The sequence below is a fragment of the Papilio polytes genome, unplaced genomic scaffold (assembly GCF_000836215.1).
Source record: "Papilio polytes unplaced genomic scaffold, Ppol_1.0 DF824292.1, whole genome shotgun sequence".
Taxonomy (NCBI): Eukaryota; Metazoa; Arthropoda; class Insecta; order Lepidoptera; family Papilionidae; genus Papilio; species Papilio polytes.
This window is the reverse complement of record NW_013524912.1, coordinates 662,159-689,338: the sequence shown is the minus strand read 5'-3', so window position 1 is coordinate 689,338 and position 27,180 is coordinate 662,159. Positions and strand designations below refer to the sequence as shown.

General features: G+C 34.1%; 3 protein-coding genes across 12 annotated transcripts in view; 1 reads left to right on the top strand and 2 right to left on the bottom strand.

Annotated features, from left to right (window-relative positions):
• Window positions 1-13,157, top strand: part of LOC106102765 (polyhomeotic-proximal chromatin protein-like) — a 68,374-nt gene extending 55,217 nt beyond the window's left edge. For 6 of the 8 annotated variants that reach the window (XM_013282358.1, XM_013282377.1, XM_013282370.1 and 3 more), the window contains 14 exons: window positions 32-95; window positions 531-637; window positions 899-1,003; window positions 1,523-1,609; window positions 2,599-2,763; window positions 6,164-6,214; window positions 7,240-7,387; window positions 7,468-7,586; window positions 7,844-7,961; window positions 9,937-10,028; window positions 10,363-10,459; window positions 11,170-11,345; window positions 11,622-11,841; window positions 12,051-13,157. In XM_013282358.1, the coding sequence (XP_013137812.1) occupies window positions 32-95; window positions 531-637; window positions 899-1,003; window positions 1,523-1,609; window positions 2,599-2,763; window positions 6,164-6,214; window positions 7,240-7,387; window positions 7,468-7,586; window positions 7,844-7,961; window positions 9,937-10,028; window positions 10,363-10,459; window positions 11,170-11,345; window positions 11,622-11,840 (1,548 nt within the window). In that variant the 3' untranslated portion in view covers window position 11,841; window positions 12,051-13,157. The remainder of the gene's footprint in view (window positions 1-31; window positions 96-530; window positions 638-898; window positions 1,004-1,522; window positions 1,610-2,598; window positions 2,764-6,163; window positions 6,215-7,239; window positions 7,388-7,467; window positions 7,587-7,843; window positions 7,962-9,936; window positions 10,029-10,362; window positions 10,460-11,169; window positions 11,346-11,621; window positions 11,842-12,050) is intronic. The other 2 variants (XM_013282363.1, XM_013282359.1) reach the window with 2 other exon arrangements.
• Window positions 13,158-16,415: 3,258 nt separating this feature from the next.
• LOC106102649 (techylectin-5A-like) lies at window positions 16,416-22,179 on the bottom strand. 3 transcript variants are annotated; one of them, XM_013282193.1, is made up of 8 exons: window positions 21,631-22,179; window positions 20,580-20,730; window positions 20,118-20,213; window positions 19,884-20,040; window positions 19,424-19,688; window positions 18,961-19,087; window positions 18,056-18,215; window positions 16,416-17,145 (listed from the first exon to the last, which is right to left on the bottom strand). In XM_013282193.1, exons 1-8 carry the CDS (start codon window positions 22,133-22,135, stop codon window positions 16,996-16,998), a joined length of 1,611 nt encoding a protein of 536 aa, XP_013137647.1. In that variant the 5' UTR covers window positions 22,136-22,179; the 3' UTR covers window positions 16,416-16,995. The 3 variants fall into 3 exon arrangements, with proteins under 3 accessions (XP_013137647.1, XP_013137656.1, XP_013137663.1); XM_013282202.1 differs by having other exon boundaries at window positions 21,649-22,179; XM_013282209.1 differs by having other exon boundaries at window positions 17,061-17,135.
• Window positions 22,180-24,709: 2,530 nt separating this feature from the next.
• LOC106102638 lies at window positions 24,710-26,998 on the bottom strand. The gene has a single exon (XM_013282182.1). The coding sequence runs from the start codon at window positions 26,884-26,886 to the stop codon at window positions 25,114-25,116; it is 1,773 nt and encodes a 590-aa protein (XP_013137636.1). The 5' UTR covers window positions 26,887-26,998; the 3' UTR covers window positions 24,710-25,113.
• Between the last annotated feature and the right edge of the window lie 182 nt (window positions 26,999-27,180).

The window sequence follows — 27,180 nt, the reverse complement described above, 5'->3', positions numbered from 1 at the left end:
ACAACAACAACAACAACAACAACAACAACAGCAGCAGCAGCAACTGTTGCAGCAACAGCAACAAACTCAACAGATGGTCCAACATTATCAGCAAGGTAAAATATCTATCACCTTTAGTACAAAATATCTGACAATACCAATAAGGTAACTTCTGGAGATTTAACAATTTATCAGTGGTAGAGCCCGCTTTAACTGCCCCCAGCAATACCACGACCACAGAGAAGACAGGCGTGAAGTGGGAGCAATCCCGTGTTTCGTCTGACAAGTGTAGGGCTGGAGGCCTGATTTTAGTCCCTACTCCTTTCCACCCTTTTTTTTAAAGGGAGGAAAAGTGTATTTGACGGCGAAGGAAACGCTCACGAAGGGGATATATCCTCTTCATGTTTTCTCCTCCGTCAATTAAGGCTAGGCAACGCATTTGTAATTCGTCCTTATGAATGATCATTATCATCGGATTCTGGCGGCCGTTTACTCGTTTGCCACTTTATAACATAAAAAAACACAACCTGACACTTCGTTCTTCATTGCAGCGATGACTCTGAACATGCCACAAGGATCGCTGCCGGTAGGTTCTGTTGCCCAGACATTACCGATGACTGGGTTACCCCAGATATCCATGGTACCACAAATACATCAGGTCAGTTCCGTTTGCCTTAATAGTCAGCTTCCACTGATGTAATATTCATACAAAAAGTGTGTTGAAAAACCTGATATAACACATTTTTGTATGAATCTTACTTAACTACGGTAAGTCAAATAAACTTACATTTTAATTAACTCTAAAATTTTGGTTAAAATTATATGAGCATATGCATATGTGAGTGTTTTTTTTTTGCGCAATATTGTATGAATGTTTTTTTGTTGTTGCCGTCAATCATTATATGCTTTCGTTGTATAGCTTGGTGGTATGAATCAATCGGGAACCATTGTGAGCCAGCTTAATACAAATCAAAGCAACCAGAATACACCAATAGCTCAAGTCCAAACATTACAGCAGCCACAGGTAATACCGAATATTTCTTTAAACCCTCATCTTAAACGTTTATCTTTTCATAAAGAGGTTTAGGAAAAGCGCCATCTGCGCTCGGCCACCTCAAGCCCGGTGAAACTGTAAATGCCTCTTTATGTCACAAAAAAATCATCTTAAAACAATCAACATTGTGATCGCAGTTTAATAATTAACATTAAAAATACATTAAAACTGCTACAATTCTTCTATGACTCCAATTCTTGAAGATATTAATCTTTTTGACAGCTAATAGTTCCCTTCCCTGTAAGCCTTTACAGTCTGTCAGATATAAAATTGTGTTCTGCGCAATGGCTCATGACAAGTTCGATTTTCTATACCAATAAAGAATTGCTTTTATGCTTTTTAAATTATGATTATTTAACTATAATTGACAATAAAATGAGATGTAATTCAATATTGAATCAATGTTTTATTTGCTGTATAACGATTATAATTTTTTTTTTTACCCATTTATATTTTGTAGTAAGTTTTTTTTTTCTTAAACTACCGTAGACGCTGGTAGGAGGAAACTTAGTCCAAACTTCAGTGGGGATGCCAATACAGCCTCAGGGTAGTACCCACACAACTCCCATGCAAACGGTGAGTCCCCAACTAAAACTTGTACACAACTAAAACTTTTTAAATTCACAATTAATAAACTGATGGTAATTACAACCTTACCTTTATTAATATATGTACTGAATTTATTTTAAATGAAGATAGTTCATTACTTATTTAAGGTGTTTTAATATTTTTTTAAAACGTCTAATGTAGGCGACGGAAGTTCGTATTTAAAACACACTTATATAAAAAATCAGGATTTAAAACATTAACACCGGGTTTTAATTAAACATGTAGTATAAATTTCCATTAAAGAGGTATTTGGTTGTTTAATTTTATTTGTTGTGTTGTTTTTGCAATAACTACACTTCCATTTTATCATAGACAATAAAAACAAAATGTGATCATAGATTAAGTACGTTTATATCATCAGTGTGACCATTAGTAAAATAATATTTTAAAAATATGATGGCACAGAATAAAAATAACAAAGTGGAGTGTTTTATTAAAAATGTGCTAGAATATTACAATACAAATAAATCTATTCTGATTATTTATTGAGATTTAGCAATCTTTGTAGCATCTCCGATTTTTACCACACCTCTTGTTTAGGCCCCTCAATATATAACATTGCATTATATAGCAACAAATGTAATGTTGTTATTTAAACATTTCTTAACACAAAAATAGAAAAGGATAACAACTTAAGTAGTTAGGATTCATTTCTTATGAAATCTAATAAGCCTCTATTTATTAGGCAAGCCTAAATAATTAAAAGAGTTTAACTTAAGGTCCATTTAATATCGCCTCATTTTCTTACTTTCTTTTTAACTTATTGTTTTATTTACACCCTGTCACAAATTTCAACGTTCAAATTACGAAAATATGCAAGCTACTTATATATAATAATTGCTTTTTATACCGAATGTTTCCTTAAAATTAACAAAGTTTCACTTGATTATTTAACCAAAATTGGGATCTTAGAGACGTAATTGGGACATTAGTTTAAATGTGGATTGTTATGAAAGGTGTCTGCAAGTAGCCTGTCGTCGCCTCAACTGAATGTACAAACTCAAAGCGGCATGGGCCTGTCTACCACGCCGGTGCAAGGGTCCGTGGCGCCCGTGCAGCCACAGACTTCGCTTCTCATCCACGTTAAGAATGAAGAAGATAAATCTCAACCGCCCATTCAGGTTAGACCTATCTCATTATTAATGATTGATAGAAGTAAGAAATCGCAATACGCTATTCTATTGTTTATATTTAAGTATCTGAGCGTTGAATTCATTGCCATGTCAAAATAACATCAAAAGTACAAATGACAATTTCGGATTCTATTAACTCCAAAAATACAAATATATTATAAATTGACATAGGATATGTTTAGGCGGTAGTCGTGGGTAAAAGGTAGTTATTTATAATAATTATTATTATAGTCTTGCAAGGATTTTGTGGTACCTTTTTGACATTGACAGTAAGGCGCCTCTGAGCATTTAGGGTTACCAAAAAGGTAATGTTGCCACATTTAAGGTAAATTCTTCCCTTTAGAAAACGAAAACTCAAATTGTAAAGGAAGTAGTTGTACCATACAATCTAACTAGAAAATCAGTGCTTATCTAGAGAATAATTGAAATCTTAATGATTGTTGTTTATAATAGTACGTAGAACGTGCAGTTCAAACTATGTGGTACTCCCCGTGGTTCGAACGAAAAGATGCGGTATAAAATCATCAGACAGCCAGTTTCTTCTTATATTTCTGAGTACACACAGTAATTTCCTTATTAAGTAAAAGAGTATGGTAAAAACCAAAATCCTTGTTTATTTTATGTCATGAAGGAAATACTTCCAGTTGTACAAAACACATTACAACTAGGGATTCGGTGTCTGCAATTTGAAAAGAATAGGTATTAAAACCACTATCAGAAAAATATTTATAAATCAATTGGTAATTAACAATTTTTTGAAATTACAAAACTAAACATATTATACATGCGTCTCCTTGGGAATAGGGAATTTCTTGAGTTAACAAATGGTATCACATTTATGTTATAACAGACACAAGATGATTGATATTTACAAATGTAATTACTGGACCTACCTACTTCTTTCCGCGAAAAAATAACTCCCACTTTCGAAAATACCACTCTAATACTACTCTTAAACACTTTCATCACTTTTTTCCTGGAATAACATTAAAAAACCACACAAAATGCGTAAAATAAAGACGCGAAGTGAACTGATAAGAATGTCACTATTATCCTGACAATAAAAGTCATTTGTTTATTTCATAACATTGTCGGCTGCCAAAAGAAACTTGTATATCTATACATTTTCCATTATTTTCATGTAATAAAACGATTATGGCACGTAATAACTTGTTGTTTAAATGATAATTTTTTTTCAATGGTAACCCTAAATAAGAAATTTGCATCGTCGAAGTCACCCAGTCTTCGGTCTTCTGCGCTCCTCCTCTCTCATTTCTAGTTCGCTTCGCGGTCTGCGCTAAACGTGTCCTATTTTGGTGTTTAAAAACTAATGTTGTTTGTGTTAAACTCTCGTTTGAACTTAAAAGTGTAAGACTTAAGTGTTAATCCAGGTTATAGTGAAAGATGGCGATTGGTGAAATTTTCTACAAAGTTGTGACAATTACACACAAATACTACTACGTATGTACAATTTTTTTTAATTTTTAATCAGCTAATTGCATTAAAAACTTACTATTTTAACTCCTGAAAGCGATGTAAAGCGTTAAGAAATTTGGGAATACCCTACTTAATAGTTTCTAGACTAAATTGATGACAATAGGCAATATGCATATGACGCCAAATTAGACCAAACTTTTTAATGTATTCTTTATTACTTTTAAATAATACCTGTAAAGAATTTTTTTAAATATAATGATATTTAGTTGCGAAATTTAATGATTAAAAAGTGCGTTTTTTAAATTCCCTCGCTAAGTTCTAAAACGAAACGCTATTGGTCGAGGCAAGTGACTTATCTAATATGGCGTCGCTGTGTTATCAATACACAGTTCATTTACGTTAGTTTATATAGAAATTCACTCTAGAATTATTTTACTGTAAACACAATATCAAAAGTAACTTTAAAGTAAAAAAAATAATGAAAACAATCATTCATTAATTATCACTTATTTGTACCTGGAATAATGAAAATGAATCGGTTTTTTACTTTTGATAACTTTGAGAACCAATGTGATACTTTGTTGATTTTGACATCGAAATGACATCTGAGCGAATGTGATGAATGAAATGAATGAAATGTCTGAAATATGACGGTTGACGTCACGTTTTAGTCGCACGAATTTTCCTTTGATAATTTTATTTTATTATTATTAGCTCAATGGTTGAATGTTTTCAAGTCATTTTTTTCTGGTTATTTTATAACAAGTAGAATTGTTTAAAAAAAGAAAAAATACATGCATATTGCCTATTGTTGATTACATTATTGTTTCACAGTGTTCAGGCTGTACATATGAGTATAGTGATTCAATTTTTTTACAAGCGTTTTGTACAGATATGAGATATAATTAGATAAGTTAAGCTCGATAGTATTAATTAATGGCGGCTCATATTTAATTACGTTTGTGCGCTGAACCACCATATATTCCAAGATATTTAAAAATAAACACAATTTTTTACGCTGCTACGGATAATAAAGGGTAAACACACACGTCGTTGCTATGTAGGATGTCAGCGATTACAGTTTTTTAATAATCGTCTTTTAATAAAAAGCCCTATTTACGATGCGCTTTAGGCTATTTATTTTCCTGCTATAAAACTAAGGTTGGTAGAGGTAATTGTTACCTAAAATCAAAAGTCTTCATTGTCATTTGTGCATTTGAATTTTGACAATTGCAATTAAATATTGAAATTTCATATAAGTAAACATTGAAATGAAGTTTTTAAAATTACATGCGAATGAAGCCGCACGGGAACATTTAGTTGCAAAATAATTTGAGCTATGCAAATTAATAATACTTAATTTCACTTCACTTTCACTGGGTGTTTGGCTCGTTTAGTATAAGAATAGAGACAGTACTATTGACGCGGGTAACTGGAGATGTCTACTACAAAACTGCGAGAGCTCGGATTTAGTATTCCCCCCTCGAAAATTCGAGGTTCCGCCAAATTTAGTCGACACTCCACGAAGATTTTATAAAGTTAGAGAAAACTTGGACAGAAAAGTTATCAAGTCCCTTCACTTAAAACTAAAGCTCAGTACACTATGCCATGGTTTACAATTTTGTAAAACTGAAAATAAAAATTTCATAATAAAAAGATAATATCACTAACAAAATCACATAATTTTTTCACCAATCATCTATATTATTATTTGTATTTTTGCATGTATTGAAATAACTCAAAAACTACTTGGCAGATGTCAAAAATTCTTTCACCATCAGAAAGCTACGTTATCGCTGAGTAACGTAGGCTATATTTTTAAATTTCACATGGACGAAGTCGCGAGCAACAGCTGGTATTTGATAAATATAGCCTTGTTTACATCACATCATTTAGAAATCATCGCGTAAATCTGATTTTTTTTTTACACTAAAATTCTCTCCATATGCAGTGGAAAGTGAATGCTTGCCTCAACTTCGTGCCAATCAGCTCGGCCTCAAATGTAAGAGTTGATGACATATTTTTATGTTGTTGTTAGATGCCTAAAAAGTTATTATCCAAATTAAACAGGCTGAAACTACATGTGGAAAAAAATTTTTTGCTTTGTCAAATCTTTAAATGTTTGCTTTGTTTTTTTTTGTTATTTTTTATAAATACAATATTGGCGTTTTTCTTCTTTTCTTTAGCATAACACTATTCAAACTGTAAATTAATAAAACTATGTGATTGCATAGATTTTTAGAGATTTAAATTTACTATCTCACTATCAACATTTTTTTTTCTAAAAATTAAGTTTCATATTTTAAATTATTTGCATTCCCAGTTGCTCTTCTTTGGTATTTTTATATTTTCACTTATATTTGATGATGGGGGTGTTTCGCTGATGATCAAGGGGGTAGCCGGTGACCAAGGGGGGACAAGTTATTGATCAAGAGGAGGGGATAGACAATGATCAAGGGGGAAGGAGTAGTTAAAAAAGAGGTAGCGCCCCAGTTATACAATTCCTGACTCACACATTTCCGATAACATTTATATAACTAATTGGTACATATTGTATTTATTTTTAATGTCCTTTTTGTTGACGAGAATGTTTGTATACTGATTATGCCATGTTATTGATGTTAAGCTTTAAGAGTAAAGATAAATGTAATTGGATGTTTGCAGGTTTTCTTTATTTTTTCTTTTAATTGTCTTATCTGATTTCACTATACAGTTCAGATTTTGAATTGTAACTTTAAGTTTTGTAATATGATAAGAAAACCTGTATAATATATTTTTTTTTCTATAAATGTTGCAACTTAAATGGCTGGCATGCCTCATAAAGATATTGGTTAAATTATTTTATCTGTAAAGAATATTTAAGAAAAAAATATGTTAGTAATAGTAATACACTATTGGATACTAAATTATTAGTATGTGACCTACTACTAGTGAGTAGATAGAAATTGTTTCAATACAAAACAATGCATGCGCAATATTCTAAAATGCAGATATTTAAATTGTTGATAATTTATAATTTACCTCTAGTCTGCGGTCGACGACTCAGCGGTGGCGGTGCCGCCGCCAACCATTTCGGTAAACTCTGAATATGTAAACGCTGCTGAAGTTGCTGCTTCGATGCCGACCATTGATGCAACGCCCCCATCTAATATACTAGAAAACTACTTCGCAACAGGTGTTTATCGATAAATTTATTAGATTTGTACGTTTATGTGTATTTTTTTTAAATATGTAATATTATTCTTAATCCCGCAGCTTCTTCAGCTGCTTCAGAAGCTACATCTGCTTCAGTCTCTTCAAGTTCTTCTTCATCTTTGTCTAATGCCAGCATCCCAAGCACTTCTCAAGTACTCTCCCTTCCGGGAACAACTTCGGTAAAGATCATTTTTAATGTTTACAAAATTACTTAGTTTATATTATAACAGTCACATTTCTGGATTTAGAAAGAGGTGGATGGATAGCGTAAAAGGTGACAGGATCCAGAAGGAAGTGACCTTACGGAAGTAGAATAAGATAGATAAAAAAAATTCTCCAAGTTTTTAATAATGAAGTATCGCTATAGAATGAAAATAATTAAGATTTGTTTGTATTATTTGAAGAGAAAGTCCTAATTAAATGTTTTTTTTTAAAGGTAAGCTCGGCTTCCCCTGCCTATTCAAGCTCTTCGCCAGTGCAATCTACGATGAATTCAAGTGCTCTGTTCAAGTCGCCCCAATGTAACCGTCATATTGCATCACCCTCTGGTCATGGTAAGTGCTAATATAAATGAACGTATAGAGTATAGAACGACAAACATATCTCACCCGGTGGGCATAAAAGTAAATAATAATTCATTAACGCTCCACTTTTAAAGTAACTGTTACGAAATCCTTTTCAACTTTTCTGTTTTGTCAAGCCTTGTTTGTAATTATGTAGGTTTTACGTGTTTTCTAATCGTACTAACCCCGGTGGTATTGGCGCCCCCTTATTATAGTATTCAGATATCTTGGCGGCTCTGATGCATGCACCAATGGAAGAGCAAAACACAAATTTAGGTATATAGGTACGTAGCGGGAGGCGAGAGAAGAGAACTGCGCAACGCACTAATTGCTTTAGGCCGCCAAGATATTTGAAAAGCGTCATACCGGGCATGATAAGCTTGTCGCACTATACTTGCTATGATGAGACCTAACTTCAAATGTTATGGTCATATACGTTGTCTTTTTTTTTAATTTCACGTTCTATAGCTGAAGAGTCTGTATCCTTTTAAAATGATCATTTTTTAACTTTTATTTCCATTCACCATTAATTATTATTTTATTTTTATTTAACATAACACCTTTTTACACAATACAATATAATATTTATAAGACTTTAATATAATATCTAAAATACCTATCTATCCTCACTAATTTCGGCTTTCTTAGGTGTTTCCTAACATTATTCGGTAAATAGCGACATCTTTATGATAAATTTAATGCTTTATTGGAATCATTCTAGAATGTAATAGAACATGCAAATAAATTCGGTGTTGACGGCGAGTAGAAGGAATACAGTCATTCTATAAAGTTTTTAAAAGAACTTATATAAGCGATATCACGCCATTCGCTTATAAATTATTTACGATGTAGCCCTGAAACCCAGATTTGAAATTTAAAAATTTTCCGTCTTGTTTTTCATGCAGCGAATATATTATTCATGTGGTTTTGCGCCTTTTGTAATATAGCAAAATGTGATGTTTATGCTGCACTAAAATGTTGTTTTTTACCCGTCTAATGGTATTAAACAAAGTCAGCGGTTGCAGCGCTTTAAATGTAATATTGTAATTTCGCCGACATCGGGATAAAATTTAAAAGGGGATCATTCGATCTGCGTCACTCATAGGATTTTTCCGTTTAAATGTTTTGAAACGTTGTGTTTATATGTCTTGTTGAAGTATATTAATAAGCTAAAATGTGTTTTAACGGTAAAACCTGTGATTAACTTAGTTTAAAGTTGTGAAAACATATAAAATGTATTAGAGTGTACATTTACTTATGTTCGAAACTAATAACTCCTATCCTACTTTTCTTGTCTTCACACTGGTAAAATGTCGCAAGGACTTCCGCTTTTTTTAAGTAAACATTTAATATAATATCTTATCATACTAATATTATACTAATAACATGAATGCGAGAGTTTACATGTGAATGATGAACGTTTGTTGTTCTCCAGAACTTCTCAAAGATTCTGGGAGAACACATAGGCTACATTTATTTTTCGGCGCCGACAGAGTCGTGGGCACTAACTAGTCTATACTCTATACACATAATAAAATTGGAATGTCTGTATGTAATAAAAAATCCAGATTTCGTGAAGCTGATATAAGCGTTGCTAATAACGAAAATTGCGTTAAAAAAACTTTTTTGTCTGTCTGTCTGTCCGCAAGCTGCGTTCATTCCGGGTAATCTCCGAATCGGCTGCGCCGATTCTGACGGAACTTTACTGTAGGGTAGCTGGCATGGAAATGGCGACTGATCTGGCTCTGGAATGGGTATACCGATTTTGACCGAACTGTGACTGGAGGATAGCTGATGTACGCGGGATTGTTATAGAGGGCCATTAAAAAAAAATCCGCGCTAACTAAGTTTTAGGGCGACAGTTCGTTTTAAACAAAATCAATGTTAATTCATTTTTAGTTGTGGAAATATAATAGGTAGCATGTTTTGAGTGACCTGCTGTGATAAATTGAATTTGTTTTTTTAGATAAGGGATTGCCAAAGGCTATGGTAAAGCCAAATATTCTGACTCATGTGATCGAAGGCTACGTAATTCAGGAAGCGGGGGAACCGTTTGCAGTAAGTTACTGTTTCATTTTGAAACTTTCAAATAATGTTAGAATCATTAGAGTTGGTTCATTGATGGTTTTGACGCGTAATACACGTCTTTAGTTTGAATACCAAGTTCTTTCAACGGCTTGGTGATGATATTAACAAAAAACGAATATTGGCCTCGTAAAAATAAGACGACCAAACTCTTGCGTCAATTGTTTTACATAATTTATTTTGTTTTGAGCGTCGCCAGTGATTCAATATGGCGCTTGATAGTTCATACAAAAGTAAATGAAGGATTGTTCATAAGATTTCACACGAAGTATAGTTCGGTATCTCAACTAATATCTTGAATTTGTAGGTTAACCGGCCTTTCCGTGATTGGACAACTACATGTGACAGAGAACAAGATAAAACTCGTAATAATAAGAGATCGTCGACTACTGAGCCGGAACAAAGTAAGTATATTACCTACTTCGGTATTTTTTTATCCTTTTTTGAATGTTAATATAAGTTTGAGCTTGTGTTTTTGTCGTTTGTTGAAGACAAGAAAAGTTTGGACTGTTACATTTTAGTGTAACAAAGTTTTTTGTGCTTGTAGTAATACGGTAGGGATACGTTTTGTGTAGAAAAAAATCGTACCATTTGTAAAAATTTGGCCCCATGTTTAAACTCTTTGGTGCATGATAAGGTAGTACTTACATGACATAATTTATTTACGACACATACACACACACACGCATTTACATGCAAAATGATTTAATTTTTTTCATTGTTTTTTTTTTAATTTATCACCCTACCATTTACTTTAGTGTTACCATCATATATTGAAATTTTTTTTTTTGTGTATTTTACATTTTAGAGTCATATTAAATTTGTTTTGTTTATTCCATTTTTGTGTAACTATGTAGCTATCTACAGCTTTGTCGAGTTAAGAAAACCTTTAATGACACTTAAAGTAAACATTTTAAGTTTTACATTTAATAATTGTTATGAATGCAAAATAACAAAACAAAATTAGTCCTCTAAGTTTAATTGTTTAGAAAAAAAAGAATAAAGATACAAAATGATCTCCAACAAAATACGTGATTTGAAACTGTGTCTCTGAAAATTATATTTCTTTGATGGACTTTATACTGACGTTTATTAATTTAAATTTTTGTTTTAGGCAAAAAGAAGAAAACTGAGGCTCCAGCAACTAGCACTAGCGACGCTGCGGCCCCTGCCGTTGTTGAGATGGAAGAACCAATTGCTGGACCCTCAAAGGCGGCTGCTGATCCTCCCGCTGAGGAACCTGTAGAGATGGCTCCGCCTGCCAGGGTCGTTAACGCTAACAAGTGGACGGTAAGTTATTGTAACTTCATTAACTGATTAGCTTTCGCCCAGACTCCGTCTGCCTGAAATTAAAAAGTAGCCTACGTGTTCTTTGAGATATCCTCAACATTTATGCCAAATTTCATGGAGATCACTCTAGTAGATCAGACTACAAACTAACATCCATCCATCCAAACTTTTACAAGACGTAGATGGGCTTAGTATTTATTACGCTAAAGAAATTGCAATCTGATGATTCTATTTTGTAAACTGTTGCAGTAAAATAAAATGTTGTTTTTTACGCAGGTTGCCGAAGTATACGAATTCATAAGGAAAATACCAGGATGTGCGGGCTATGCTAACGAGTTCTTGGCTCAGGAAGTTGATGGCGAGGCTTTGCTTCTTATCAAGGCTGAGCACCTCGTTATGGCGCTCTCCATCAAGCTGGGGCCCGCACTCAAGATTGTCGCCTGCATCGATGCTCTGCGCCCGGAGAACGAACAAAACTCTACTGAGTCCGAATGAGGTCAGTATATTGACAAATCATAGATTAATTAAATAAATTCAGGAATCTCTCCTCTATATTCAAGTTTTAAAAACTATGCTTAGTTTACCTAAATATTCGACTTAAAAGCTTTATAAGTGAAGTTATGAAATTTATTACTTAGCATTAAAATAATGAAATTATTATAATCTGGTTATATTTGGTACTAATTTAATGTATCTTTTTTTCAGAATTAATTTTCAAAATTAATCTTGCTGACTTTGATTAGAGGAAGATTAAATTTTCTTAACAGTGGACAATAGTGATTATCAGTGTTTGGTGAAGTGCGCCATTACGAACTGATTTAGTTAAGTGGCTTTTAAAAAACTCGCTTGTTTTGTAATTATCAGAAAAAAGTATATCTTTCTTTGTTCTAAATTAACACTTATTATTGGTCGATTGCAATGTACATATTTTTGTGTAATACTTCTATCGTAAAACGGGGTAAATAGGATTAGGCATGACCCACGGGTCCCAATTTAACATGGCTTCACCCCGTTTCACGATAATAACAATTTCCATGCATTCTATATAAAATCCATAATTTCACCTCGCTACGGCCATTTTCATTAATTAAAAGGAATCTTCTTGTGTTTGTAAAACTTTTGTCTATGTTTTTTTTTTAATTTCTATTTGTGAATGACTTTGATTTACAAAATAATAGCACATTTAATTGCTTTTTTTCTGGTAATTTAAAAATAACCGTTTATGAATAGTTATTAATAGTTATTGCGTATATTTAAGTATAGTCTATGTTTAGTGTCTACCAAAAAAATATTATTTACTCGACACATTTCATGGACATTCTGTTCCATTATTTTTATTATCATTTAGTTGATTACATTTATGTCCTATATAATTTAACCATCGTACTTATATTTTGTATTATTTGATTAATTTTTAACTTATGTTTGATGCAATTCTTTTAATAAATTTATTGTAAATATTTAAGCCATTCTTGTTTCCGATTGGATTCAGAAATATTAATGGCTTCTGATATGGTTCCCCTTTTTGTTACTTTGTTAATTTTAATTTTTTAAAAAAATGTTTATGTTTTGTGTATATTTTAAGTTTTTTATCTTTAAGGTATTACAACAACATTTGATTGATGGTTATAACGAAAAAAAATTTAATAATTTACGAAAAAACAATTTTTTGTAAAAAAAATTTTAACGACTTTTTGTTTAAATTTCATTTATCTCTTTAACGTATTCGGGCAATTGTTTAGATTTTATCACATTGATATTAAAAGGCACATATCGGTGAAGAAATTCAAAGATATTTGTGAAGTCAACCAACCCTTACTTAGGGTAGGCTCCGAGCCCCTCGGTGGGGTGGGGTGATGATGATATTAAAAGATTTATATTTCTTTTGTAGCATATTGTTCACTTTTTTTAGGGGCACGCCATTATTCGAAGGACAACAACTTTAATTAATTAATTGTCCATAACTTTTTAATATTTTACTAATTTTAACCATTGACATAAGTAAAATCGATTTCTTTTTTTTAATTTTTTGATTGGTTGGATTGATTTTTTTAAGTAACCGCGTGTTCCTATAAAAAGGTCTGTTATAGCCATTATTGTGTATGTTGGTAATACCTTGTTAACGTCATTTAGGACATATGTCGAGTGGTCCGCCTATTTTGTGTTAAGTTGCACCATCCATTGGTGCGTTATATAATTTAAGTTGATTATTTTTCCCCAAAGTAGACTTAAGTATACATTAATATGTATAGTATTAGTGTAAATAATGTAACCTCTCCACTTCAACCCATAATGCTGGATTATTAGTAGGAAACTTGTATCATTTCTATACGTTAGTTTGTAGATAACAGAGCTGAAAGGCCAGAGATCCCACCATTCAAACATAGACTTGCAATCATGCATCCATTAGTTTAGCTGTGTGTAGCCTTGGAGCCTATATCGACTAAGACACAACATTGAGGGCCTGTCCGACCAAATTGTAAACTGTCTGATAATCCAACGTAAAAAATATGCGATGGAATCTGATTTTGTTCCCTTATCTGACAGTGACGTCACTTTTAAGCTATCTTATCTATCAGTCAATGGTGGGACAGGCCCTTACTATCCTTTACCATATAACTGTTTAAAATTAAATTAGTATTATAAAGTAAGTATAATATTTAAGTAATGCATTGTCAATTTAATATTTAACAATACTTTGAATCTTCAGCCATAGGTTTTAGTTTATTTAAATATATAATAATATCAATAATAGAATTTTAGTAACCTCTCTGTAGTTCTGAATTTCTGGTTTAATTCTAAGTTTCCAAAAAATTTTTTTTACTATTATATAAGTGGCACTAGCCTGTCTTGTGTGTGTATATGTAGAGTACACATATGTTTATATACACATATGTATAAATTATGTACATATGTATATCATACCTATTATGATTTCTGTGTAAATTTGTGAAACAGACATTTGTCTGTCTCAAGTATTAGTAATGTTAAACTTATGTAATGTTCTTATTAAGCTTATTACCTGTTGGGATGATGTAGTTGTTTTGTGTATTTTTTTTTATGTTTCCAGCGGTAATTACGTACTTTGTTTAATATTTATGATTGTTGAATAGAGCTGCTATCGGTTATAAATAACCCAATGTGCAATCGCTGTCTACTAATTTTATAATAGTTTCGCCAAAGTAAGCGCTTTGTTTATTTTCTCTTGCATATTTTTTTTATTTTAAGATTTACTGCTGTATCCAGAGTTGTTTAAGGGAATCGCTTAGCGCAAATTTCGTATTAATATGTATCTAAGTATCCGTATAACTCTGAGTGCAGCAAATAATCAATTTATATATGGTGCTACTTAGTTCTTCGTTTTCGTAGCAAGTGATTTTTAAACATTAATTTTTATTAACATAGCGTATACTACTTATATTATCTTAAAGTAAGTCGCGTAATTAAGCGATTGAAGTAATTACATGTACGTAGTATCTTGATGTCTGTACTGGTTTTATCTAATGCAAATACCAAAAACAGGTCAGTAGTTTGGGAGTTAAAAACTTATTTGATAATTACATATTTTGGAAGTACTTTTTAATAAAATAGTATGTTTAAGGCTATATCTGTTTATAATATCGAATCTTTTTCAAAGTAGAGGATTTTTTTATTGTATTTTTTGAGGTACTTGATGTTCTTATGTGGGCCTATGAGCCGTTGTAATACAATATCTAGTACACCGATATATGTCGTATACTTACTATCATATTTAATGTGTAGTATTAAATGTTAGTTTAGAAATTAATCTTTAGTTAAACTGAAGATGGCAAAAATGTTGATTAGTACTTTTCGATTATATTATTCTGAGTGTCCACTGTAATTCAGTCCCTGCCGCAGCCTATTTGTAAACGTAGTCTCACTGTCGCAATGCTTTTATAGATAAACTGTTTCAAAACGAAATCTCCGCGTGCGCTGCACTAGTGGGACTTCAAATTAACACGTTCAATGCCACTATTAATGTATTAATGATAGCTAACATCGCGTCACGCACTGAACGTGTTAACCGATTTCTAAGATTGATTCAAATTCTAGTAGTCCGAATAAATGTTGCTCAAAAATTAAAACACTACATGTATCAATGTTTTTTTAAATAAAGTGGATGAGACTGATTTGACTTCTTTTATTTCGTTCCTACCTAATTAGAAACTAAATAAAAATATTGCAAACAATAACAAAAACACTGGCCATAAAACTTATGATTTATTCGTAATTTACAGTATACTTAAAAAGTATGAAGCTTAAAGCTAATATACTTATTTGATATGTCGCCAGGAATTTTATATAATACAAAACACCTAGAAACTCCTTTTACGTTTTACTAAGTTAAGTAAGCCAGGTACATACGTATAATTCTAACTGGACAGTAGAAAAATTCAGTTAAAACATGTGTTGGCAAAACTTTATTACTACAGTGATGACGGTAAAAATGTTGCCTACACGAGCTATTTTAACTGAAAATTTCAACTACTTTGAACTGATTGTATGTATCGGGCTTAAGTGTATATATAACCTAATTATGTCGCTAGGAATTTCATATAATAGAGAACACTAAGAAACTTCGGAAAGGAAGCGGACGAGGCACAACAAACAAGGCTCAAATAAAAAGTTGGGCTAACAAATGTATCTCGTGTATCTCAACGAATACAGTTTACTAAGTTATTGGGAACGTTAGAATAGGATAAAGAAACTCAGGTAAGAAGAGAAGTGCTACGACTCAAGAGTGGAGACCAACCGTTATTTAAACACGTCAAGATTGCATAACGAAGAAAATTAATGACGTTGCCATACACGTGGGAATTACGCCGAAATGATTTCCCCACGGGCAAGTCAACCCGTGTTCGAATTACTGTTGCCATAACTTGAGAAAACATATGAAGTTTCTAAATATTTTTTGTTATGAAATGTGTATAGTCAATACGTCATAGTTTGGAAATACAACAGTTATTATTTTACCATCTCACAATTTTCAGAGAGAAGAATAGAGATGACAATATGTTTTTTTCAAATCTTTTGAAACTATACTTTCACACAATTCTATATTATTTAAATGCAAACAAAAAAGTTCATAACACAATAATACACATAAGTACAGTCGGGTAATCTGGTAGTGTTTCAACCTTAAAGCTACGGTCGATTGAACCCATGTACGTATTAATACAATAATTGCCAATGAGACGCTGTTTTTAAATTTGTACAGAAAAGGTCAGTCAGTACACGACGTATTGATTTTTATTATTCCGTCGTTTGAGCAACTGACTGCTACCTAATTAGTTATATAAGAGGCGGAGTTTGTTTCGTTGCAAAGAATAAGGCATTATCTGAAAGAGAAACACCGCTGATTTCCGCGACTGTACATACACAAAATATATATAAAAAAATAATAATGTAAATAACATTGTTAACAATCTTTTAAAAAATATTTTACTCGCGTTATAAAAACAGTTAAGAAATCAATTCTCATGATTTCACTCGAATGTCTCTTGATTAATTTGTACAATAAATGAATTCGCAACAGATTTGCGTTATCACGTTGAATAAACTCTGTAACAATTACTAGTTGAACTTGTGCCACACCTATTGCATTGTTCACATTCGTCTACTGATATTTCTACGAATAATTTGGGAAAAATACTTCGTCTCGCGTGTGCCCTTCGTACCGGTAAGGTTTCCTTAGATGTGCCGCCTCGAACGTTGGCTTCGCCCGAAGCCCCTTTGGCTGTTCTTCTGCCGGTTTTACTTTTGTGCTCTCTAAAGTTTTCTGAAAACAACATAAGCTACCTCATTCTTGGGTTATATTGCAACCTATTAACAAAGGTATGTACCTAAACATGAGAATGCTAGGATGTCTCAGCCTATACAAGCGAAGTGTAAGGCTTTAAGAAGCTCTTTAGCAATGGATTGTATTACAGGTTGATTATATTCCAATCACAGAATACTTTTATAAATGAGATATTTAAGCGTGCATTATTTTTAATTATACTATTTACTACAGATACTAAGAAGTACTGGATCAAATTTTCAGAAAGACTAAATATAGTGGGATACTTGCCCATTAAAGCAATGCGTCCCGGACATTCTCCGCAACCGATGGTGCTGACCATATTTGCTTTCCTACAGACCAAGCGGAAACTTTATCTTAACGAAACAGTCATATTGTAAAAAAGATCACAAAATGTTTAATTAAAAATAATGCTCGTTTAAATAATCCTGCAAATATAACCAGCCTGATGCTTACTAAAAAAGTTTTTTTTCTGGTCTTACAATTAGATACGATAGGATGGGGAATGGTATATCAGTAAATATTAAATAATATACTCCATCTTGCAAACAATTTTATCATAAAAAGGTCACACAAGTTATTCAAGTTTCTTTTTTCATAAATGGAAAAATACTGAGACAGACAATGGGAATATTTTCCTCAGATTTTCCCTATAGGTTATGTAACCTTTTGTACGTTTAAAAAATACAAATCTTGTTTTTTTTTATTTGTCTCCAGAAGAATAGTTATATGCTTTAGTAACTGGGCTAATGAAAAAGTCACCTACGCAGTTTTCGTTTTTTAAAAAAAACTTTACCCGAGATACACTGGGCCTGGTAGCTAGTAGTGTTTCTAAGGGCACTGAACGGGTGTAAAACGTATTTTAGTTTGTATTAAGGACGGCGATTACCCTGGGATACTGGTTGTAGTCTAGTGGTCGACTGGCTGGCAGGGGACGGATCATCATCCGCGACTTGGTGAGCGGCACCGCAGGCGCTTTGAACGAGATCCAATACATATTCTGACCTTGTGGTTCTTCCGCTGACAATGTATATCTGCCGTTAAGATTGCTGTAACACAAGAAATATCAACTTGTAATTAACACGTTCACTGCGGCAAGTAAAATGATAATTCTTCAGCTGGTGCGGCGGCGGGCCGAAATGCGCCCCCAATGAAATTTCCGACATTGCGTGGCAGGTCTTTCTAGACCCACCAGCCCCAGGATAGATTAAATTGCTAGAACTTTGAGGAAATTTAACGTATAAATTTTATGTAATGTAATGTATACACCTGAGATAATAGTTTCGCAATACCGAGAGGGACATAGTTTTATTGCGTCAGGCCGATATCGGCCTGTTACGCATCGATTATGTTAACATTCCTAAATTATTCATAGTAATTTCATAGATTACTAGCTTTCTTCCACGACTCCGTCCGTGTGGAATTAAATAAAGAAAAAAGAACAAAAGTAAGTAGCCTGTGTTTTCTTCTAGACTATCCTCTACATCTATGCAAAATTTCATTGAGATCCGTTCAGCAATTTAGGCTACAAACTCTAACAAACATACATCCATCCATTCATCCATCTAAATTTTGGCATTCATAATATTAGATGTGGTTTTACTGCATCTGTGTTCCAATGCATGTATATCACAGTTTGACCAAATAGATGATTCAGAAGTCTTGTTACTTCAAAGTAGGCCAGAAAGCACATTATGACTTACAGGTAGCGATCAACAACAGTTTAGATATTCTGCAATAGAAACATATTGAAGGAGAAAACTTCTGTGTTTCTTAGGACGATATATGTATTACCTTTTGTCACATTCTTTGTACCACCAGGCACCGCCATGTTCGGTGGCACATGACCCCTCCTTCCATTCGTCGTTATCTGCGTCATATGTCGAAAACTTCTGCCCAGCGTGGTATGATAATGAGTCACCTTAAACAAAACAATCTTCACTAAAAAATCATCTTCCTGGCCTCTTACTACTTTAAGTGGTTGACATAACGGATTTGTATTGTAAATTGATCTATTCTTTACTCTAAATGTTTTCTCTCTCTCTTCATTTCATTATGACTTCGTCTATTTTAAATTGTAGAGTTCATCTATTTTACTACTAATGTTTTCTTTAGCTTTAACTTATGCGTTACTGAATACTAAACAAATAATAAAAAAAACTAAACGATATAACTAACTAATTTAATGCATGGTCGAGTAAAAGAACAGTATACGCATTTATATAACTTTAGAAGATTAAATATTTAAGGAATAAACCTGCAGATCCATGGAAGGAGCCGAGTGTACTGATCCTGTAACCTTCATGTTCTGGTGCGATAGTGAAGACCGAGTATCCCGCGAAGCCGTCCCTCCCGTGCTGCGTCTCCAGCTCGATCCTCAGCTCATACAGCTTCTGGCTGGTGAGATGGTGAAGCTGCTCCAACCCTAACCAGAATTCACCCGCCAAGTTGCCGAAGCCGTACTTATACTCAGACCAAGACTTATAAAAATCTTGTGAGCCGTCGTAACGATTTTGAAATACCTTAAAATGATTAACGTTACGGTTATTATAACAGCCGTCAAATAGTTAATGCCACTGTCCTTTAAAAGCGTTTCCATCATGGAAGTTTGATGAAATGAACATTAAAATTTAATGGGTGGAAATATGATGTCATACAAGTTAGAAACGCAGAGAGCTAGGCTACTTAAATAACAAAATGATAATTATTGTCCTTACAGTCCATCCCCCACCAGCGGTGCTAAGATCGCACAAAACGTAGAACGGATCAATATCGTCTGGTTTGATCTTGTAGATGCCTGATATGTTAAAACCTTGAATTTGTATTTCATGACAATCCGTAGGGTATCGTTCATTACGGTCCATTCGACCGATTCTGAAAAGAAATAAACGAAATTCGAATAAGAATTGAGTTACATCGATGAAAACCGACTTTAAAGATTTGATACTAACTTGCATTCACATCTCTTCGGCTTCTGTTCATGTAGCGCTTTTCTAAACTCACTTATTATTGATAAGCTGTCCAATCCGCCGTTTGATTCCTGTCGACTAAGAAATTCGAATTAAATTTTGCAGCTAGAATAAATAAAAACCGTTAATTATCGAAATCACATTGTTTCACGCTCGTCACTTAAATACTGTATTTGTCAGTCTGCTCAAGAATGAAAGTATGACAAAGTAACGGCATTATACTTTGACAGGACCTACTAAGATGTTATATTTTCCATCATCATCTCCTCTATCTTATCGTACTCCCGTAGAGTCTCATCCGTCAACTCAGGCACCACTCCCTTCTTGGATATCACCTACACTGAATCCATTCATCTCTTTTTAGGTCTCCCACTACCAGTATACCTCCACACTTATAAAGTTCTCCTTATAACGTGTGATTCATAACATGCATATCATACTTACTTGTGATAAAGTTTATTATTCTGTCGATGTTTAACTTCCGCTATAACTCCTGAAATGGACTCAACACTGGCCATGATACCCTTGATATGGTCTTCAACGAACTTAAGTCGTGAGTCTAGAGCGGATTCCAATCTATATGCACCAGTATCCACTGCAACAATAACGGTCATCAAATAACAAAAAATGTTTTGTGTCTTATAGTAAGTAGTCTAGTCCGAATGTTCAATTAAACTGAATACGTAAAGCCAGTTTAACCACTGATATTACGAAGATGAATTTAGGCCTAATTTAAGTCCCTGCCTCTTTACTACCCTTTTCTTATGAGGAGAGGATAGGACCCTTCCCAAGTGGATTTGACGGTGGAGGCGATGCATAGGAAAGGGAAATATCCACTTTATGTGCGTCTCCTTCTCCGTCGGATAAGGGATAACGCATCTGAAATTGTGGAATTCTATGGGCAGCGGTCGCTTCGCCATTTTGGTGGATTTAGGTGGCCGCTAGCTCGTTTGCTACCTTATGTGTAGTAAAAAAAAATGAAGATCGCTGAAAGAGTAGTAATTTTTAGACCACCCTACGGATTCACGGATCGCATTATTTCTGATGTGAGAGACCTGCTCTCTGTATGCCCTAAGCCTACTTATCGTGCTCGTGAGGATTGGCCTCACTTTATGACAAAATAAGAATTTTTATAAAGTTAGTTTCGTTTTATTGAGATTTGAAGTGAAAAGTAGATATTGTAAAGGCGGAGATATAGTGTATTAGATAATTAGGGGTATTAACGTTTTTGTTTAATATTTTTTGATCTCTACACGACCCCTAATAACTATTTACTGATATTTTTTGAGATTTTCAATAAAAATAAGAACCTTATTGACTACGGCCTAGTCACCTATTGCTTAGTACCAATATATCAGTGGAGTGCTTATCTGGCTTATAGATACTAAATATGCAAGTTAAATTGTTACCAAAAAGTGTTAAAAAGAAAACGATTAGGTATCAAAAAGTAAATTATAAGAAACAAGATATACATAAGTTTGTTAAGAAGGCTTACTATGGGGTAGAGTAATACCTCCCCTATCTTGCGATGTTTTCTCTAGTTTTGCTCTTACGTAACTTATATCTGTCTTTAATAAGTCTATTGCTGTATCCAACTTCTCCGGGAACAATTGACTTTGTAATGATTTCGACAGAGCCGCTAGATATTTCAATATGTTATTGGTTTTCTCGTGAACTTCTATATCCAGCCTGTTTAATCTGAAGTCTATACTGTCAATTTTCTTTAGATATTTTTCACTTGTAGTGATTGACTCCATGATTTTTTCTATGACAGCCTCGTTTTCTGACATCATAGCGGACTGCACAACTCTTGTGTAGTTATCGCGTTTCCTCGATGCAAGCATAGCTCTACTCAATTCGTCTTCATATTCTTTTTTCCATGCGTTCTTATCTGAATGTTCACTTCTATGTTTTTGTTTCTTAACTCTAGCTGGTTCCGGCGATACTTCCGAGGATATAGGGGAGATGGTCAAGAATGCAAGCAGCAGAATGTATAACATATCGATGTGCGAACGTTCACTTGGCCGTAGAGCGACTGGCCCGCTCAAACATTTTCCACGCTCACAAAAAGTTTACAAACAGAACGTTCATCAAATAAAAACAAGCACGTTTTGTCCCAGAAGATGATTCGTAATAATGCTACCTCGCGTTGTTAATTGTTATTAGAATGTTCACGAGCGAATATACAATTTGTTTGGATGTATTTTCAAAATACGTCTTATTGTTTACAATAAAGACGCGTACAATGTAAATGATAGACTCCTCACGTATGTCGAGTCATGCAATATGTGCGGAGCTATTTGGCGGTTCACAAATCAGTTTACACCTGGACCAATTATTCCCAAAGTTGTCTAAGTAAAAACAAAATTGGTAATTGACGATTTGTAAATGGTGGTCCACGAACATTTTATCAGCACTCGAACATACTGAGGGCTCGCCGTAGGGTGTCGTGACGTATCCTTACACTACCTATATGCAATAAATTAAAAAAATAAAATGTCCAAATAAAATTTAATGTTAACAATTTAGGTTTTTCAATGCCCACCCCCTCCAGACAATAACAGAAATGGGATTCACCGTTAAAACTTTAAAGGTTGCTACGAGGAAAAAAGGTTGGGATCCTCTGACTTAGAGCCAATCAACTAAACATACGATGGGAAAAAAACGTAATCACGACACCACAGAAAGGTCGATGGTTATTGTTCGTACTAGTTCACACAGTCGAAGGATTAAAGTTAAGAAAACATCTTTCACTTTCCTATAAACACATAGTACACCTGGGGGCTTATATCAACTGCTGGAACAGAAGGAAAATGTAACGTGGAAGACACGGGAACGAAGCGTAAATGATATGTTATTTGCCCCAATACTAATTTAACATTGAATCTAGGCGCTATTTCACTGACACAAAACAAATCAATTGCAATCTAGAATTATTTTGGTATCGCTCCGCTTATTGGCAACTTTTGGATTTGAATAAGCATTATTGCATGCATTTTCACTACCAAAACAGTTTTATGAGGTGGCAATCGAGTTAGTGGCCACCTAAATTCACCGAAATGGAGACGCTGCCGCTGCCCATATACATCCGCATTGCAGAGCGAAGCCTACCCTTAATCGACGGAGGATGAGACGCACATAAAGAGAATATTTCCGCTTCCTTTACGTCTCCTCCACCAACAATCCACTTTTTATTGTCATCATTTCCTCTTAAGAAAAAAGAATCAGACTCATCAGACTGTACGCGGAATTGCTCCCACTTAGCCCCTGTTTTCTGTATGGTTGTAGTATTACACCGGGCGAGTCGGCCCTTTCATGCGAAGATATTAAAGCGGACTTTACCACTCCTAAAATTATTAGTCTGATATTTAAACAATAACTAAGATTCATTAAAGTCTGTAGAGCGATGCACAACTAAACTTTCGCATAACAGTTGTGCGATTGTTGATTGTTTATGCAGCCTGTTCAACTATTTAGTTGCACAACTTATAATCGAGTAACTAGTGTGAGCACCACCATTTAATCTCATAAGAATCGAAGCGGGATTAAACAGTTTTGCGTTAGTTTAGTCAAAGGTGTTCGCGCGCTTTTGTTTCGTTAATGTTTTGACAGTGCCATCGAATGTTTTCAGCATACTAGACCATAATTTTTTATTTAGAAATGTTGCATTTTCTTTTATTATTGTTTTATTTTATCTTGTTATATTATTCTCACGCTTTTATTTTTCTTCTCCAGTCAGACAACGAGTAGATAAGAAAAATAAATAGTAAATACACTTACATAATCTATTATTGAGACTAAATAATAATTATTAATAGTGTAAGACACGTTTAAAGAAAAATGTATATAAAATACCTCGTCGTAGTGAATGATTACTAGAATGATGATGTCGGGTGAGCAGATATTTGACTTTGTCCAAATCGTTCTTTAATGATTGTATGGCGTTCTCCATTACATGTACGGGCGCCAGTTGAACCAACTTCAATATTTCCATTAGATACTCGATTATCGTATTCGTTTGATTATGCACTAATGAGTTAAGATTCCCCACTCTATCTTGTAGGATGTCGATCTTTTTAAAGTATTCTTCTTCGGTTAACATGTTGCTTGCAAAATTCTTAACAGTCAATTCTCTTCGTAGAGTATCTGATGTTGGTTGTTGGTCGAATGTGATTATCTTGTCTATATGTTCCTCGTGCCCTGATGAGGCTCCATGTTGGTGGCCTTCTGATTGTCGTTTCTTGGCTGCGGACAGCGTGAATATGGTAAGGGCCATCAGTAGCTTTCTCTTCATTATCTGTCTGGCGCCTTTCGTAATGTTACGATACATTTAACAGCTGCGGCTGGTCGCGTGCCTAATAAGTAACTTACTTTCATCAAAACATTGTACCAGTATAGCCTACCATTGTTAAATGGAACAATATCCTGTTTAAAATTACACAAGGAAACATATACTACGTTTATTTAAAAGATAATGTCCAAAGATGTTATTATAACTTAGCGTGATTACTAATATTACAATCTACAACGTTATAGTTGTATTACAATGTCACTAAGAAATGAAAGCCGGGTTATAGTTTTAATGTCATGTTATTGTAAATTTGTATAAAATGTGAAAAGATACAATATAAAACACTTTAATGTGGACTACGATGGATTTCTTTTTACTGTAATATTGGAAATTAAATGTATTCGCCAACCAAGAAGGGAAATTAACTGCTGGCCATTAAAAAATAAAAGGTAATCTATTTTCATTGAAGTTTTACTCAAACTTAATTTTGTACTTGGAACTTCAACTTGAGGTTTCCTAAATATTGTGTAAAAAGGATGATAAAAGGCTGTTTTGCGCCAAACCGCTTCCAGTGGATATTGTTAATAAAATACGATGTAACTATATGATATTAAAAATCGTGCGTCACTGCTGCTGCCCTGGCTGCCAATCGTGCTGTGGTTGTGCCAAATCTCATCAGATAAAAATCTAAAAATAATTAGGTACTGCATGTCGGTACAAAAAGCAGTGTAATAGTTTATTATTTCTTTTTTCGGGTGTTGTAGAATAAGATTTACCCGAACTGGACACTTTATCACTAAAAGGGTCAACATTCAGCAAAGCTATACAATTGTTTAATAAAAGTGCTTCTTTTTCTTTATCACTTAATTTACTCTTTTGTTTCAAAGCTTTCCAACGGAATCTGCGTCTTTTCTTAATATTATCTTTAACTCTCACACTGCTTGTATGTAACACTGTCTCCACTCCGCCTCCTATACTATAGTTGTTACTTGCAGGTGTTTTGGAAATTGAATATTCGAAACGTTTGGACCGATATAAAGGTCCTCGTACTACAGCGGGTGTACATGACGGTTTATCCAGTCTATACTGAGCAGGTCCGGGGGTTTTAAACAAATTCTGTATTGGTACCCAGTTGTACCAAGGTTGAAAACGTTCGGTCGATGTATAGAACGGTGCTGATTTTTGCAACGGCAAAGACCTTTTTTTGTCATACATTGTCATAGGTACATCTGCAGGACTTGGTGCACATAAGTTCTTCTCCAGACGGGATAGTCTTTTCGCTTTAGATTTGAACATCCAACTTAAGTTAATACATTTTTCTTGTTGTTCTTCGTCTTTTACTTCATCTTCTACCTCGGCTCTTTCATCCAGTTCTTCTGTTTTAGGAAATCGTTTTGTAAATGACCCAAAAGGTGCTTTTGTGCAAACTAGTATATTACAAATCTTGCGAGTAGTTTCATAGTCAGCCGGTCCGGGCGCCTTTTGCGTGGTACGCTGAAACCTTGGCGCGTTGAATCCAAAAGGAGCCAAGGGAGGTAAGGTTGCATGACAATTCTTCTCTGGCGGTTCTGGCAGATCAAACATACGTTTAATTGTATAAGCGTTAGGTCCAGGAATAACTTCGTATTTTGAAGTTTGAAATCTCTCAGCTTTCGTTCCTAAGAACTTCATTTCTGTATGTTTAGGAGGGTTTGGACTATAAGTAGCCGGGCCAGGTTGATTTTCTCTTAAATTTTTTTGTTGGACCATCTCAATGTACCTGTATTGTTTTGATTTTCTTCTTCTTTCTGCACGGATTTTTTCCGCACACATCTCTGTTTCGGTTGGCCCATGTTCTATGGTATATGCAGCGGGGCCGGGTCCATCGTCTACAATTTTGGTAGATCTTCGCGCAGTCCAGTGGCTCCATTTGCATCCACGGAAAAAAGTTGTAAACTCGTGCACTCTAGTATCATACAACGGGGGACCAGGCTTAAAATCTTCGAGTATACGTTTCTGTCTACCATTAGGAAAAAGTTGAAATCCACGATCTCTTCTACACGGTACGGATATACCACTGTCACTCTGTGCCCTTGGACAACCGCCTATAAATATACGGGGACGGATAGGTTCTTCAGTTTTCGATTCGGGTTCTTCCTTTTTTGGCAAACATTCACAGGTATTTTGACCACAATTACATAAAATTGCATCTAACTCCGCTTTACTGATTGTATCATATTTAAACCGCGGTACTTTTGAACGAATTGATGTACAATTTGGTATATGATGGTCGCTCTTAGGCTTGTATGCAGCGTGTGTCCAGATTTTGTTACCTTGTTGACTAACACGAGGTGATTTTGTAAGAAATGGTGCTGCGCTTTCTTTTTGCTTTGCATCGAAAATAGATTGATACTGTCCGGGATCAAGGAGCGCGTAATATTTTGTTACTTTGGGAAACCTCTCCACCAAATCAAAAGCCATCCTTTTTAAATACTATAATTTAGTTGTATTTGTATAAACGGTGAACACAGGAAATACAATTTCTATTTCCCTTCATCCCTTTGACAAATTGTGACGAATGTATTAAAGTCACGTACGTCATTATAAGTGAAATATTTCACAAATTATAGAGACCAACAAGTTATCTGACCCGGTGGATAGAAGATTCTATTTCTAAGACATTTTTTATTTTTATGTATCTAGATTTTATATATTTTCTGAAATAAACCACCGATAGTAGTGTTCTGGGCAAACTATACCTTATAAAAATATAAA